At 43.3% G+C, this 18,160-nt stretch overlaps 1 protein-coding gene across 1 annotated transcript in view; it reads right to left on the bottom strand.

The window, feature by feature from the left end:
* Nucleotides 1-18,160, bottom strand: part of xpo6 (exportin 6) — an 84,277-nt gene that overhangs the window by 27,965 nt on the left and 38,152 nt on the right. The window contains exons 10-17 of the mRNA XM_080524348.1: nt 17,107-17,216; nt 16,664-16,772; nt 16,409-16,501; nt 11,132-11,201; nt 5,340-5,499; nt 4,732-4,824; nt 4,270-4,414; nt 1,956-2,102 (exon numbers count right to left, since the gene is read on the bottom strand). Of these exons, the coding sequence (XP_080380474.1) occupies nt 1,956-2,102; nt 4,270-4,414; nt 4,732-4,824; nt 5,340-5,499; nt 11,132-11,201; nt 16,409-16,501; nt 16,664-16,772; nt 17,107-17,216 (927 nt within the window). The remainder of the gene's footprint in view (nt 1-1,955; nt 2,103-4,269; nt 4,415-4,731; nt 4,825-5,339; nt 5,500-11,131; nt 11,202-16,408; nt 16,502-16,663; nt 16,773-17,106; nt 17,217-18,160) is intronic.

Here is an 18,160-nt window from a genome sequence, read left to right as displayed (position 1 = left end):
GATTTCTTATGGAAGGCACGCAAGCCAATGTGCAGTGACGACTAGGGCTGGGTTAAAAAAATCGATTTCCCGATTCTGAATCGATCTTCATTGAATGAGCGATTATCGATTCATAAATCCCGAGATCGATCTTTCATTATTTATTTTTTGCTTGCAGCTTCAACCCGCAACGAGATCTCGTGGCCAGATCTCGCGCTACAAGAATTTATCATATCTCACGCAACGACCAGGCTTAAAGGCAGATGTCTGGGTGCATTTTGGATGTAAAAATTATGACGATAGAGACGAGCAGGACAAAAGCAAAGCCATATGCAAGCTGTGCGCAGTGGAGGTTACATTTAGTGGAAACACCACAAATCTACGGAACCACTTATTGAGGCATCACCCTGACGTGAAACATGGAAAAGCGGATCCGAAACAAGCCTCGCTGATAAAGACGTTTGGTTGCAAATTACAATCAAATTCTCCACGTGCCCAACAAATTACTACAGCGTCGTCAGTGTCGTCAGTGTACTAGAACCACGCTACGTGTTACCGACACGCAAACAGTTGAGTGAAGTGATAGTCCCAGACATGTCCGCGCAGGTGAAACGTGACATCGCAACTTCACTCCAGCCAGCAGAGAGAGTTGCCATAACGTGTGACAGCTGGACATCCAGAGCAATGGACTCGTACCTGACAATCACTTGCCACTTTATCAGCGAGGCTTGTTTCGGATCATCTTTTCCATGTTTCACGTCAGGGTGATGCCTCAATAAGTGGTTCCGTAGATTTGTGGTGTTTCCACTAACTTATTGTTACTGTATACTACAGTATTTTAATAATCATTGATTTTCCAATTATGTTTATTCCTGAATAAAATCATCCAATCTCCAAAAAGTGAGAAAGCAGTAATGAAGGGCTTTAGTTTCATGGACATTATGGTTTACAATGTGTTTTTTTGTTCCCCAAAATACCCTCATCTATTGCACTATTTTCGTTTGAGTTTTGCACATTTTTATTTTGTATATATATATATATATATATATACATATATATTATGCAAATAAGCTATTTGAGACAGTCCTGAGGGATATGTGATGTCTTGTTTACCGATAGGCTATGTTTGTAGCCCCTTTATTTACACTGGCTGCAGTAAAGCACGTTAAAAAGCACTTTTTGTAGTGTCTGATTTAGCAAAATGTTGGTCAATGATGTTCATTTATGTTCCAATAAGAAGTACATTCATGTAACTGCTTTGGAGTAAATGCTTAATGTAAACATTGATATGTTTAACAATGCTACATGTTATAGGGTTCCTTGAACCATTTATAGCATTAGTTCTGAGAATCTCTTCATATTCAAGGAAAATTGATATTGTAACTAAATCGAATCGGAATCGAATCGAAAATCGAATCGGGAGCTGTGAATCGGAATCGAATCGTTTTGGGAAATCAGTGGCGATACCCAGCCCTAGTGACGACATAGTGTGCCAACAGTGATGGGATTGTGCTTGAGCTAAGTAGGCTGGGCGGAGCCATGATTTAAAAAAAGAAATCTGTCTGAACATTATTTAAATGAGTGCAAACTTCTCAGCATGACGACCAATCAGGTGAGTGCAAAATGGCTGGGTGTCATCGGACCAGAGATCCAGTTTTTTTTTTTTACTAATAACATTACCAGACTGCTACCTGACACACGGTGAAATACTTAGAGTCTATGATATAGTATATCCATTATATTAATCATTAATGGAAAACCCATGAGAACCAAGCAACTTGATGAATACTTTTGATGAACATCAAAGCTTTATTATAAAAAGGAAGTTATCATGATCATGATTGAAAGAGTACATGCTGTGGTTGTAGTTTATAGCGTTATCATTTATCAGCATTAGCCAATTTGAGGTTGTAGCATAGACAGAAGCTGAGTTTTCTTTGTCAAAGTGCACAAGCAATACAATGGCACGCACTGACCTCTTGGGGTAGCCTGTGAACCTGGTTCTCTGTGATGAGATTGAATACATTCTGGACAGCAGGCAAAGTGACGAGGAATACGGGTCGCACTGTGGTGGCCATGGAAACCATAAGATGGCACGCTGACAGCAGCAATTTTTCAGGTACCTAAAAGAAAGGAGGAGTGTCTGAGTCTGCTTCCCAGATTAGCACACTCTTGGCAACACTCTAACCCTCACTTTAGGCCTCATTTAATTGGTATTACCTGGCAAAATAGGAAATAAGAGGGAAATAAGTATTCATGAAATTTAGACCAGACATTGGTATTTAAAGCTACACAGTTGAAATTGTAACACTCCAATCCATAACAAAAAAAAGTTATGTGCAATAAAGGGGAATGACACAGGAAAGAAGTATTTAACAAGCTAACTGAAATGTATTTAATACTTGGTGGAAAAGCCTTTGTTTCCAATGACAGCTTCAAGACCTGTACAAAAAAAGGTGGGATTTCAGCCCTTTCTTCAACACAGACAGTCTTTAAATCTGGAAGACTCCGGGGCACCTGCTGGTTGATCTTGATCTGCAGTTCCTTTCTCAAATGTTAGGCCAGTCCAACACCCTTGTTTTCTTCCTCTTGAACCAATTGAGGGTCTCCTTTGCCATTTGTTTTGGATCGTTGTTCTGCTGGAGGATCCACCCATGTCTCATCCTCATCATCCTGGTGGAGGGCAACAGATTCTTATCAAGAATTTCCCGGCACATGGCTCATCTTCCCTTTGATAATATGGATTCCACCAGCATGATGTGAAAAGAAACAGCCCCATACCACGATGCTTCCACATCCGAATCTCACTGTAGTTATGGTATTTTTAGGATCATATGCAGAGCCATTTTCCCTCTAAACATGGTATGTCGTATTGTTCCCGAAAAGTTAGATCTTTGTCTCGTCTGACCAGACAACATTCTCCCAGTAATCTACAGGCTTCTCCAATGTTCTGTACAAAACTTCAAATGAGCTTCAGCGTGCCTTTTCTTCAGTAATGGAGTCATCTGTGGGTGGTCACGTGGTGGAGTGCATTGCCTGTTATTTTCTTTGTGACAACTGTATCCGCTGCTTCCAGGTCTTTCTGGAGCTCTGCTCGAGTGGTCCTTGGCTCTTGGGCTACTCTTCTGACTAACCGGTCAGAACTCTTGCGTGGAGCTCCTGTGCGTGGCCCTTGATGTTCCTTCTACTTCAGGATCATTTCTCCAATGGTGTTTATAGGAACATTCAGGAGTTGAGAAATCCGTCGGTAACCAGTGCCATTACTATGCTCCTACAATCTTGTTGCGAAGGTCTTGGGAGAGCTCTTTGTCTCTACCCATCATGACATGTTTCTTGCAGGAAAGGTTGGTAACAATTATTTGTTTACTTGCAATCAGAGGTGGGAAACCGTTTTTTCAAAGAGTGGAAGTACCTACCCACCAACATGCACTAACCCAGCTGATTCTAATGATAAACAGCTAAAGCTGGTTTAGTGCTTTTTCTTACTGTGTTCAATACTTTTTTCATGTGTCATTCCACTTTATTGCAAAGAGCTTTTTTATGGATTGGAATGTTACAATTCCTTTAGCTGTGTAGTTTTATTGAGTTCATATCGATGTCTGGTCTAAATTTCTTGTGAATAGCTGCAATGGAAATATGTTGAATTAAAAATGTCTGTAAGTACTAACAATGTACACTGTTATTACTTACTTAAAATAATTCAACACAACAGTAAACAACAAAACTGTTATTAATTCAAACAAGCACTATGTACAAAGAAGAAACAAAGGTGTAAATTAATTACGAGTGCTATTTTATGATGCATGTTTTAAGAAAATACAGGTAAAGTGTAAACTTAAACCAGAGTAACCTTATAATATGAACTATACTAAATGATCAGCAACAATTGAAGCTTATTGAACAACCATTAAAACTTCTGAGGTGTGTGTACACACGTGTACTGTACATACACGTGTATGTACAGTACATGAGTGTGGCTGGCATATCTGGGTCTGTGTGTGTGACTACCATGGCAGTGGTGAGTGGGCTCATATCTGGGTCTGTGTGTGTGACTACCATGGCAGTGGTGAGTGGGCTCATATCTGGGTCTGTGTGTGTGACTACCTTGGCAGTGGTGAGTGTGCTCATATCTGGGTCTGTGTGTGTGACTACCTTGGCAGTGACGAGTGGGCTCATATCTGGGTCTGTAACTACCTTGGCAGTGGTGAGTGGGCTCATATCTGGGTCTGTGTGTGTGACTACCTTGGCAGTGATGAGTGGGCTCATATCTGTGTCTGTGTGTGTGACTACCTTGGCAGTGATGAGTGGGCCGCAGGCCTCCATTGCAGATGTGATGAGACTGATGAACCTGCTCTGGTTCTGCCTGTGGACCTCACTGTAGAACTGAGCAAGCCAATGGGAGTAGGCCTGCAACGCTGCCAAAGACTGGGCATGGCTGGAACACAGACACGCACAGACACACAGACACAGACACACACACACACACACACACACGCACACACACACACAGACACGCACAGACACACGCACAGACACACACACAGACACGCACAGACACAGACAGACACACACACACACACACACTATAGTTACATTGACCAACAGGATTGAATTCTCTAAACTAAGTATTTATAGTATATAAAAAGTCTATCCTAGTCTTATATCCATAATGGGTATGTGGGTATTAACTGAGCAACTTTTGCACCTATAAAAAGTAATAAAAAATAAAACAATCCAATGGTTTCTACTCACACATCAATGAGGTCAGGCTTGAGGACAGAAGGCACTGCAGTCTCCAGGTCGTAAAGGCTGATCTGAGAGCCATAGCATGTGACCTCCACTAACCTAGAGAACACCCATCAGAGACCGTTTACACAAACTTCCTCTTCAAAATGGACAAATGTCATACAAGCGACAGGGTTAGGCTTTCAATTTCAGTTTTAAAAATGTTATGGACACCAGCACTGTAAAGTAAATACAGTTGTTTTCATCAAAGAATGCCATACACAACAACAACAACGACAATACATGTATTCTTAATGCATAACACTAATATGATCTTATGATTATCCCAGAAACGAATGCAGAAACCTTTTGTGCGTCTTTGGAACTGCTGTTCACGTTGCCACAGCTCTGTTCCATTATAAGCAACAACGTGAAACATTTACATTTGGTCAAGAAATCCCAAACGTATTCCTATCCCGTAAGGCAAGGGATATTATATTGCATAATTTGGCTGACAGCAAAAAAAGTCCTTTCAGATCCGGTAACACCAAAGCTGAAGGCCTAAGGCAAGGGGGGGGCAATGAACCAAAATGGTTTTGCACCTTCATGGCCATTGGCTAAGAAAGCAAACCAACCTCTCCACTACTGCTAGCGCATCGTTGAAGCGTGCCTCGAAGACGTCGCCGATAAAATACTCCGACAGCCGGCCCACGGCCTGGAGCAGAGAGCTCAGGTCCCGCAGGGCACAGTGCAGCCTCCGACAGTCGTTCTCCGCTGTGATGTTCAGCCTCCGACCTGTGATCAACAGAAGGGTTGTGTCAGAATCAGAATCTGAATTGTTTTTTTTATTGCAAAGTATACTTGCATACAGGAAACTGACTTGGTGAGGCTGGTGCATAGGACATAAAAAAAATTATATATATAAGCAAAAAGTTTCAAGAGACAATGGCAAAAGGGGCAATAGAACAATAATTATGTAGGCTAAAACTAATATAAATGACACTGTCAGTTGTATGTGTGTGTGTGGCGGGGGTGCGGTGGAAGTCCCAGAGTACAATGAGAGGCAGGGGGCTTGTTTGTGAGGCCCACTGCCATGGGGAAGAGACTGTTCAGGTGGGTCAAGGTTCTGGTCTTGACACAGTGTCCACAGCAGGCTAACCCACACAGTAGACCGGGTCACGCCTGGTTCTGGCCTGGTTCACCTGGTTCTGACCATACTACTTGTAATGTAGTTTACAAAATAAAAACCTTTCTGAAATCTCTCTTCATTTTCGTTGCCTAAAACAAGAACAGCCTAAATAATTATAACTTTTAGAATAATTCATTTACTATTATTGCAGCATTTCCGTTTCCAAAGCATGCGCTTCGTTTCCTCACGCGCCAGTTTCAGTTTGGTGGCAGTAGCTAACTGTGGATCTGTGGACACGACAGGAGCTTTTAATGGAACAATGGCGGGGTGACAGGATCTCAGTGGGCTAGTATGCACAGGGTTAGGAAGAAGACGAACAGAGGACCTCTGGGCATACTTTACATATATCGAGCTCCAAGGAGCTACTGAATGTATTGTTGAAACACAAGGAGGATAGGGGGAGCCCGCTCAGCCCGGGGAGAAATGCGGCCACCGAATAAAGGGTAAAAGGGTACAAACACCACTAATCTAAAACAACATCTGAAGATCTTCCAGAAGGAAATCCAGGTAAGAAATAACGCGAGTCTAACTACCTAGCACTAACCTAGCTTGTTCTTGTTTAGAAAAAGCTCTGCATGTGTGTCGCATGTTAATGTTAGTCAAGCCAACATTGTTGTAAAGGATCCTGTCTGGGGAAAGAGATGAAAACCAGCCATTAAATGAGGGGCTCACATTAACTTAAAGCCCTTTATTAATACACACAGTCCCTGTCATTTCCATGGAATCCCAAGCTGGGCCGACCAGGCATTTTCGCCATTCACACATGAGCCAAATGCCGGTAGATTCCCGGGTAGCTCCCTTTCACACGTCGGCGATTCCCTGGTTGTGCGATCTACTAGAACTTCGGCGATTTTTATAATTTAACATTTTAAGAAAACAAAAGGAAAAGTACTTATTTTTATGTTTTTGTGGCGGGTAGTTTGCTAGCCAAACAACGTCACGTTGCTCGTAAGCAACGCACACGAGCGAAAGGAGAGACGATACTTCCACCTGTGTTATTCCCAGTTTACTGATGCTCACAACATAAGCATAAAGTAGGCTAATAAAATCTTAACTAGAAGACACACAAATGGATCGGTGCCTCGCATACCGACGAAGCGAGCAGACTAACACCGCATCACAAGCAGTCCAACCAACCATAGCAGGCTAATGACGGCTGAACAGCTGTGTTGCATCAAGACTGTAGGAGATTGTCACTTACTATGACTGAAGTGAGTGAAAGTTACACGTAGCTGTCGATCTGGTCAGCTATCAACAAATCCATTGGGAAATGATCGCCTACATCACTTGTTATTCTCCGGCGAGATTCTTTAAAAAGTCTTAGGCTAACTATAAGACATGCCGGCAAAGATACTCTCACATGTTACTAAAACATTTCCTGTTTACTTTTCACCTATCCAATAGGGATGGAGTAAGACGAGAGACAAGAGACTGGCTGTACACACACACACACACACACACACACACACACACACACACACACACACACACACACACACACACACACACACACAAGCCAAGTGCTGAAGCTGAATGATTGTAGAATGTTGCAGAATGGTACTGGAGCAAATGGAATGTTGGAAGCAATTTTTCTAACTTTTCACTTTTTTTGACATAATACATTAAAATGCTCATCATTTGTATTAATAAAGGGCTATCTCAGTCATGAATAGATGAGAACTTCTAATTTATGGAAATATAAAAAAATGAAAATGTCAAAATGCCACCATGTGAAGGGTTTTCCCAGGCCGCCACACATATATAGAATGTTAAATGCCGACCCACATACCTCCCTAGGGAGTTTAACGCGGTGCTAATTACATGTGTGTATATAGCGCCTAGCGCAGACAGCAAAGTAGCATTGGCGCGTCTATATGAAGTCATTAGTAGCCAACAAAGCACTGATCCACAGGCTATTCACATCATAGCGGGGGACTTTAATCATGTCGACCTGAAGGCAGTACTACCCAAGTTCTATCAGCATGTAAAATGTGCAACGAGAGGAGAAAAAACACTGGATAAGGTATACACCAACATCAAACGTGCTTACAAGGCTAGTCCGCTAGCTCATCTAGGCATGTCTGACCATGTGTCAATCCTCCTGATCCCTGCATACACTACAATGGGGAAAAGTGCTCCCATCACCACTAAGACTGTCAGAACCTGGCCAGAAGGGTCCGCTCCACTGCAGATCTGCCTAAATGACACCCTATGGCAGGAATATGAGCATGAGGACCTGGAACAGTACACGTCGTCGGTTCTGAACCACATAGTGAACTGCACCAACTCAGTCACCGTGGACAAACGGGTCCGGGTCTACCCCAACACGAAGCCATGGATGACTGGGAAGGTCCAAAAACGGATAAATGAGAGGGACAACGCCTTCTTCGCAGGGAAGCGCACACCGCTGTACAGCTCCACCAGGGCCAACCTAAAGCGCGGCATCAAAGCGGCCAAGGCAGAGCACAGAGAGAAGATTGAGGAATGCCTCCTGAGCAACGACTCCAGGCGGATGTGGCAGGGGGTTCAGCAGATGACAAACTTCAGAGCCAACAGGCTCACAGCCGCAGAGGACGACCCCCTGCTGGCGGGAAAGCTGAACACCTTCTACGCCCGGTTCGACGAGGGGCGAACGGAGGTAACCACAACACAAACACCACTCTCTCCAGCTCTCAGCAGCCTCACCCTCACAGAGCATGAGGTGAGACGCGTACTGAAGGCGGTGGACCCCAGGAAAGCCTCGGGGCCGGATGGCGTCCTGGGACGGGTGCTGAGAGACTGCGCCGACCAGCTGGCCGGGGTTTTCACCAACATCTTTAACCAGTCCCTGTCCCAGGCCACCGTCCCACCCTGCCTGAAAACCTCAACTAGCATCCCAGTCCCGAAGAAAAGCACGGTGAGCTGCCTAAACGACTACCGCCCGGTGGCACTCACACCAATCATCATGAAGTGCTTCGAGAAACTAGTCCGGGCCCACATACTCACACGCCTCCCGCCCAACCTGGATCCATACCAGTTCGCCTACAGAGCCCACAGGTCCACAGAGGACGCCATAGCGACGACTCTCCACGCCACTCTATCCCACCTGGAGAGGGGAAACAGCTACGCGAGACTGCTCTTCGTGGACTTCAGCTCCGCCTTCAACACCATCCTTCCAGACAGGCTAGTGACCAAACTACTAGACCTGGGTCTATCACACTCTATATGTGCGTGGATCAAGGACTTCCTGACCGACCGCCCCCAGAGGGTGCGGGTGGGCCCCCACACCTCCACAGCCCTCAGCCTCAGCACTGGGTCCCCCCAGGGCTGCGTGCTAAGCCCCATCCTCTACAACCTCTACACCCACGACTTCACCCCCGTCCACCCCAGCAACTACATCGTAAAGTTTGCAGACGACACCACCGTGGTGGGATGTATCTCGGGGGGGGACGAGGCGGCGTACAGGGATGAGGTAGAGCAACTGAGCAAGCTGTGCAAGGTTAACAACCTGCTGCTAAACAAGTCAAAGACCCAGGAATTCATCGTAGACTTCAGGAGGAAAAAGTCCGAGATCCAGCCCCTGCTCATCGACGGAGAGAGCGTGGAGAGAGTCTCAACCCTCCGATTCCTGGGACATCACATGCGGGATGACCTGGCCTGGAAGGACAACACAAAAGGCACCATCAAGAGGGCACAACAGCGGCTATACACCCTGAGATGCCTCAGGAAAGAACACAACAAGCAGGAGATACTGGTGGCCTTCTACCACGGCGCAGTGGAGAGCATCCTCACCTACGGCATCTGCAACTGGTTCCACAGCTGCACAACAGCGGAGAGAAACGCGCTACAGAGAGTCGTGAGAACAGCACAGAAGATCACCGGCGCCCCCCTCCCCTCTCTGGAGGAGCTGTACAACACACGCTGTCTCAGGAGGGCCTCCAAGATCTCCAGGGACCCGACCCACCCTGGGCACGTACACTTTGTCAGGCTGCCCTCGAACAGGAGGTACAGGACCCCGGCCGCTAAGACAAACAGACTGAAGGACTGCTTCTACCACAGGGCCGTCAAGGCCCTGAACACAGAAAAGGCCTAAGTTCTGGGCCCAGGACAGTCCGGACGGATTGTATGGCAGCTAGTGCTGAGGCACAAACATGTACATTTTCAAGCCTGCAAACTGTGACACTTTAAAATAACGTGAAAAAAAATACTTTTGTGCAATATGACAACCCTAGTTGACTATCTGTGCAGTATAGTACAGTGGATTGTGTACATAGCCTTTATTGATGTAAACCAGCTCCTTACCTTCTTGTGATTTTATGCTTTTATGCTTTTTCTAAAATGTGTTTTTTTCCCCTTTCCTAACACCAGGGGAGCCACCCCTCCTAAATTTCGTTGTTTGGTACCTGTACTGTAGCAATGACAAATAAAGTCCATTCCATTCCATATACAGTATATCGGCCATATCATACCTCCGTTTCATATTGAAAAATATGATGATAAATACATGTGGGACAGAGGTATGATATGGAAGATGTGTGGTGGTCTCGCGCGCCTGTCTCGTTCCAGCGAGTCAACTCGTTTATTACGAGTGCTTACCATCACTAAGTGCGCTCGCCAACTAAAGCACTTGATTACCGTTGATATAAACATACTATACTAGTCCATAAGCACAGTATGGGAGAACTTAGTGATTAGTGACTTTTTGTTCAAGTCTGCACAATCAAAACTAGGTTCTATTAGTATTAGCTAATTCTCTAATCTAATACTCATAATAGAAGTCAATGCAGTAGTTTATGCAGGCATGTTAATGCAGACAACTTTGATGTCTACATGAAGATCAAAAGAAGCTAGCTGAAACATCAGTGCTACTTAATAGTGGAACAGTTATTTAATGGCGAAAACTAGACTAAAATGTCATCTGTTTTCGGCGACTAAATCGAGACTAAACAAAAAAGACTAAGATGAGACTAAAATGCTCAGACCTGTAGTTGACTAAAACTTGACTAAACCAAAACATATTAAGGTGACTAAATATGATAAAAACCAAAGAGCATTTGATATATGACTAAGACTAAAACAAAACAAATTAAAAATAGCTGCCAGAATTAACACTGCCCGATAGTTAAGTTCAGAGGGCACGCTATTGACAAGCACAAACAATTCAGTGTGGGCATTTGGTGCCACTTGAGTCACGTGGCCTAACTGGGCTACAACTGGAAATGGCAGGCTGGTGTCGTTGTCGGCAGGGTGGTAACTCACTCGTCCCTGTGGTGACGATGAACTGCTGCAGACCCAGGTACACGTCCAGGTCCTCCCGGAGGACAGGAAACTGAGGCAGGTGAGAGAAAGAGAGAGAGAAAGAGAGAAGTGAGGTGAGGTGGCATGTAGCTAGCTCAGTAATCATCAGGTCCATCAGGGCCCATCTTCCTGGGTTCACACACAAAACAATAAAACACAAAACAGGGCGGGAATTTGGTTCCTGTGCTACTGATTGGCAGCAGTAGTGATTGGCAGCAGTAGTGGTTGGCAGCAGTAGCCCCTCTGGTTGTAATGTTACCCTTTCTGTCGGCTCCTGCAACGGAATTAAATCACATTCTACGAACATCTACGGTCTAAAAGAATATAGAGATATTTTTTCATTTGAGCTTGCCTCATCATAGTCAGTCATATGCACCCCGAATTACATTGTATAAATGCTTGCTTGTTGCTGAATAGAGGATAATATCAGTGTTTTTAGTATACAGTGATATTTAGAAAAACATGTTTCTGCATCTGCACCTGTGACATGCTGAGACCCGAGGGAAAGGTAATAGTTATGTTCCAAAATGTGTTCTTTGGCAAGGCAAATTTATTTGTATAGCACATATTCATACAAATTAATGTAGACTCATAGTGCTGGCACTCTATCTAGAGCATATCCATACTTGGCGTACGCTCTGGTTAGAGCTCAAGAATGTATTTTGGAACACAACCAATGTCTTGCAAATTTACAGTAGCTTATAGCCACCGGGATAGTGGCTTTATTCCTAAAATAGATATAGTGCCCAGCGTAAGTAATAGGACAGTGTCTTCTTTTGACTGTGTACTCCAAAAGCTTGGATTTGGTAAACAGACATTTACTATGAGGCTAAAGTGCCCCTATGTTTTCTTGTAACATTTTTATAATTTGCTGTGCAACTGTTTTATAAAAGCAATAATGCCCTTGAGGCTGTGATTTACTGTCAATGTTGTCACTTGGTAGGGGTTTGCCAGCACTCTGCTGTGCGCCCCCATGACAATATTGACGATAAATCCCTCCCTCAAGGGTATTATTGCTCAAATAAAGGTTGAGAATCTCTGTCCTTGAGCTTCATCTGAAATCTGAGGATACTGTACTGACTCTGACTCTTGCTTTCTTTCACTCATTAGCTCTGCCCTGATTCCTACAGGTTTCAACAAGTCACATTTAAGACTTTTTAAGACCTTTTTAAGACCACTTTTAATAGAATTGTCACTTTTAATAGAAAAAGTAAAGTATGAAGGAAAAAATAAATAAGTCCCAGAATTCCTTGCAAAGTACATTTATTCATGTTCAGCATAAGAACAACCACAACAGTAAATATAGTCATGTTCAAATAAGATAAGATAACTAAACAGAACTGGTGCCCCATTGACATACGGTTTGGCAGAGTTGTGTAATGTAACTCCACGTCCACAGCTCTCCACAGCAACAAGCTGAGCACCTCCATACTGTTCTGCATGCTCTTGCTGGAGAAGTTCGAAGAATTTCCAGTTTACATTGGGCCCATCCATGGAGATGGACACCAGGCTCCTCAGTTCAAGTTGGTCCACACACTCCTGATTTTTCCAGAATAGATCACATTTTGCCATAGCATTGGAAATGAAGAAAGACTAAGCAGGCCTAGTTTAAACAACTAAATAAACATTTAATTATCAATAATCTATTGATTAGTTACTTTGACATACCATTGCTAATGAAAAGTATCAATGAATGTGACAGTCAAAATTAGTCAGTCAATACTTGCTAATAAATAAACATTAACTCAAGTTGGTCCACACACTACTGAGAAATAATTCTGTTATATCTAATATTGTGTTGATAATAGAAATCAATAGAAATGAATCAAGAAATGTATAGAATAGGCTAACTTACATTGTCATTGTTCTATATGCAACTGTTATATGCAACAGAACAGATCACACAGCATTGCTAATGAAAACAATCAACAAATGTGAGTCTAATACCAATACCTGCAAAATAAATATACATATTCAATTGTCAATATTTCATTACTTACTTTGAAATGTTCAACCAGTCCCCGCGCTGTTGCATGTCCATCATCAGAATGAACGGACAAGTTCTCTCTTGGGGTGTGTTTGTAAATACACCGCTCTGAAAATCTGATCAGCGCTCATGGAATGTCTCTTGTCCAATCAAATGACTTGGTCCCTTTGTGACATTGAACCCAGTGTGCGTCCCGGCACTCTCAGAGCGAATTTACGAATGCAGCCTTGATGTGCTCCGCTAAACTTTCGTGACGTTTAGTCCACCACCACAGGCAAACGTTTTCGCGATATCGAAATCTGGGAACAGATTTTAAAAAGCTCACCTATGCCATCGTTGCTGTTGTAGGATGGGTGTTCAACTACAGCATTTAGCGCCCACAACACCTTCGCTCTGCTAGCACAAGCACCACGCCTAGCTCAAGCTTGTTTACTACCTGGGTGTTCTCCAAAAAGTTCTCACCGGGGGCTGCAAAGCTAGTGTTAATTGGTTCTAGTTTATTTCTGTACTATTGTTGGGGGCGCAAGTGTGCCCCCCTCTAGCGGTTGTGGCCCTAAACAACCACATAGTGTTGGTGCCAGCGGCCGGCCTGCAGCTCTGTGTGATTAGTGACTGAACGGCATGAACGTGACGGTATGTTGACATGGAACCTTTCCACTCCACATGCTCTGTTCTTATGGATACACCTAGGCATGTAATACGATAACACTGTTTTCTATGCGTTGGTGATGATTTTTGACAATAATTATTGCATGTTGTCTACAGACAGTGTGCAACTGAAATCAGAGCAATTGGAGTTGGCTGGACTGCGGCGCCCCTTCAACATGTCAGCAGTCAAAACGTTTGAGCAAACAGAAACACAACATTTTCAATGTATCTATTTCTAACAATGTGATGCCAGAGGTCTGGAAAACCGCTTTTGTGCTCCCACTTCTGAAGGGGGGTGACTCAAAATGTTTGAACAACTACAGACCAATTTCAAAGCTTTCTGTCCTAGCCAAGGTCCTTGAGCGACTATTTGTGTGGTGGCCTGGGAAAACCCGTCGGATGTCGCTGGCGTTCGTTTGTGGCAAAGAGCAAAAATAGATGGAAATCGCGATTTTGGTGATTTTGATATTATGTGGTATTCTAGTACTTTGAACTCCATACTACATTATGGTGCATAAACATTTTAAGAAAACAAAAGAGAAAGTACTTTTTTTATGTTTTTGTGGTGGGCAGTTTGCTAGTGAAACAACGTCACGTTGAACGTGTCTCATTCTCAGTTAAGCAACGCACGCACACATGAGCGAAAGGAGAGACGATACTTCCACCTGTGTTATTGCCAGTTTACTGATGCTCACAATAAGCATAAAGTAATAACATCTTAACTAGAAGACACACAAATGGATCTGTCCCTCGCATACCGACGAGGCGAGCAGACTAACACCGCATCACAAGCAGACAAACGAGACCGGCCGATCTGCATAGGCTCCTCCCCCGACCCGGAGGAGAAAGGGGTTGGGGGCAGCATGGGGGCAGCATTTCTCACCTTTCACTTTTTTTGACATGATACATTAAAATGCTCATAACTTTTTAAAATAAAGGGCTATCTCAGTCATTCAACCAGTTATGAATAGCTGAGAACTTGTCAAAATGCCACCATGTGAAGGGTTTTCCCAGGCCACCACACAATTAACGATCAGATCAAGGACTTCCTAGATTCACACAACATCCTATCGCCCCTTCAGTCTGGCTTTAGGAAGCAGCACAGCACAGTGTCTGCTGCTGTCAAAGTGGTTAATGATATTACTGAGGCTTTGGATAAGAAGAATCACTGTGCTGCACTTTTTATCGACTTGTCTAAAGCCTTTGACACCGTCGATCATGCCATCTTATGCCAGCGCCTCTCTGATATTGGGTTGTCCCCTCATGCTGTTGGCTGGTTCACCAACTACCTGTCACAACGGAAACAGTCTGTGCAGTTTGGTGATCTCTCATCCAACTTGCTCACTGTTTCCAATGGGGTGCCACAGGGTTCGGTCTTGGGGCCAACTCTCTTCACTATTTATATCAATGAAATAGGATTAATCTCTAATACTGCTGTTCATTTGTATGCGGATGACACAATCTTGTATTGCTTTGCATCCTCTATCAACCGTGCCTTCGAGGCTTTGCAGACTGCTTTTGATGCCCTTCAGTCCCAGCTGTTTCAGCTCAGACTGGTGTTGAATGCAGGGAAGACCAAAGTCATGCATTTTTCCAATAACAAGCGGGTGCCAAGTGCTCTTCCTGACATTGTATCATGTCAGGGTTCACCTATTGAGCTTGTGCCAAACTACAAATACCTTGGCATTCAACTGGACGACAGCCTCTCTTTTCAACTGCACATAGACAACCTTCTAAAGAAACTGAAATTGAAGCTAAGCTTTTTCTTTAGAAACAAGTATTGTTTCTCAGCTGCTGCAAGAAAACGTCTGGTTGCTGCCACCTTTCTGCCTCTCTTGGACTACGGTGATGTCTTGTACATGAATGCCTCTGCTACCTCTCCAACATCTGGATGCAGTTTACCATGGCACGTTAAGGTTTATAACAGGCTGTAAACCCCTTATGCATCACTGTGTGCTATACTCTCTGGTTAACTGGTCATCTCTCTCTATCCACGAACCCTTCACTGGTATACTTTCATTTACAAATCCATCCTTGGTCTGCTCCCCTCCTACCTTTCTAACCACCTGTCATGCAAGCAATCCGTCTACGGCCTTCGCACACAGGACATACTCCATCCCCTTGGTCCGGACCATGAAAGGCAAGAGGGCGTTCTCATTTGCAGCCCCTTCCTCTTGGAATTCTTTACAGCAGAGTGTGAAACTGTCTCATCTGATCCCTCTTTCCAGTTTCAAGCTCTTGCTGAGAGACATACAGTGCGAGTCTATGATTTGTTCTTGCAATTGAGTTGACCCTCCCTTTTGCCAATTGCTGACCCCTCCCTGTCCCTAGCTCTTTAGCTGTCTAGTTTTAGGTTTTGTAGTTTTAGTTTAGTTTTAGACTATCTTAGACTGTTTTAGACTAGTTAGTTTTAGACTATGTAGTTTTAGTTCAGTTTTAGACTATGTAGGCCAGGTTTTGTATTGTATTTTTTTGTGGTGGATGTTGTTGTTGTATGCCTGTGAACAGGTCACACTTGAAAATGAACCCTTGGGGCTCAATGTGTTTTTACCTGTATAAATAAAGGTAAAACATTTTTTTTTAAAACAAAAAAAAACACTCACCAACGTGGAGAAGGCATGGGAGGGCAGCAGCTCCATCACCTTGGCAACCACTTCCAGACTCTGACGCAGGTACTTCTGCCACTCTGTCTGTTGCTATGGTAGACAACATGAGAGCAGTCCCAATGTTTTTTTATATATCTGAGGCTAAATAAGTAAGTCTGCGTTGTGTGTTAATGTTTCCCCCCGTTATATCATTTAAAATAAGTGTACACACATATCATCTGGAGTCATATTGAAGCTGTTTTAACTCCTTACATCATCATCCAGCGTCTCGTCGTCCAGCTCCTCTAGCTGGGCTTGGTTATATCGGAACTGGATGCGGTTCAGAACTTCCCTCAGCAGAAGCACCAAAGCATCCTTATACCTACAGAGACAAACGTAGCAGGATGACTGTGTGTGCCAATGGAAGAAGATGACTGTGTGTGCCAATGGAAGAAGATGACTGTGTGTGCCAATGGAAGAAGCAGCAGATATCAACTTCTAAATGGCAGGACTAGATGATACAATTGATGATATTACAATTTAATTTAATACAATTTAATACAATTTAATACAATTTAATTTAATGATATTACAATTTTGGACCCATCAACTATCCAACCAATCAGCAGTTTGATCATGAATTTGTATTCTTTACAGAATAAGACAAGTAAAAAATAATTTAGCACAAAAAAAACCATACATGTGTTCAGATGTACCTGTTTAACACACTGTCTCTGTCAGCCAACCTGCTTTTGATTTTAGTGGTTAAATAATCCAAGAAGATACTCCAGATGTCCAGACAAGCAAAGTAGCCTTCGTGGGTAGGCTACAAGGCATGGGAAACACAGAGGGACGATTAGATTAGATACATGTTAGAGCTCCCTGAATGATGTTTTTGCATGTAGCTGTATTTTAGTCCATAATATATAGACTCAGGATAAGAGCCTGGCCGATACTGGATGTCCGAAAGTGCTCGTAAAATGGATTTTGGGTCTGATATTGATTTATTCACCAATAACCGCTATATCTGCTGATCTGCTGTATTTTTAGAGTTCCTTTTTAGCACAGTTTTCAAGTAGACATGGCAAAAATATGCTCTTAACCTTCCTCTTCCGTTTGTTTCATTTTCCAACTTTGCTACTTTCGGTCAAAATTTACCGGTGTGTTTTGCACAGTGATATCTCTGGAACCCCTTATCCAATTTTGATGGTTGACATCTCATTTGAACAGTCAAAGCAAGTAGAATCAAGGGGTGGCAGACAGAATGACACCAGGGGTTAATTTCATATTATAATTATGCAGCAAGTTCAAAGATAGTGTTTACTGTACATTACTGTATATTATAAATATGCCTGCCATGTAGGCTGTGTGTACTGGAGACGGAAATTATTTAGTTAGTGTTGTAGCTGAGATTCTTCCCGTTCCATTGATGTATGGGATGTATTGATTTATTTATTTATTTTTTTTATTTATTACCCATTCATTTCCTATGGCGGTCAATTCTGACCGGAAACATCATAGGTGTGACACGGTTCAATAAACCCTAACCCTAACCCAAAATGCAATGCAATTCAATGCAATCAAGTGTATATGCTCAGGGGCCTAGGGTGGAGGATAACATAAGGTCCTGAGGCAATGGGATGAAAAACACAATATTTATGATTACAAACAAAGTCATTCTGAACACAAGAGGGAGGTTAATGCTAATTAGGCAAACATCCATATTTTAATAATTACCTGAAATAATCGCCATCTCACATTTTCTATTGT

The sequence above is a fragment of the Nansenia antarctica genome, assembly GCF_963989245.1.
Source record: "Nansenia antarctica genome assembly, chromosome: 2".
In the NCBI taxonomy this organism is placed as follows: Eukaryota; Metazoa; Chordata; class Actinopteri; order Argentiniformes; family Microstomatidae; genus Nansenia; species Nansenia antarctica.
This window is presented reverse-complemented; position numbering and strand designations above follow the sequence as displayed.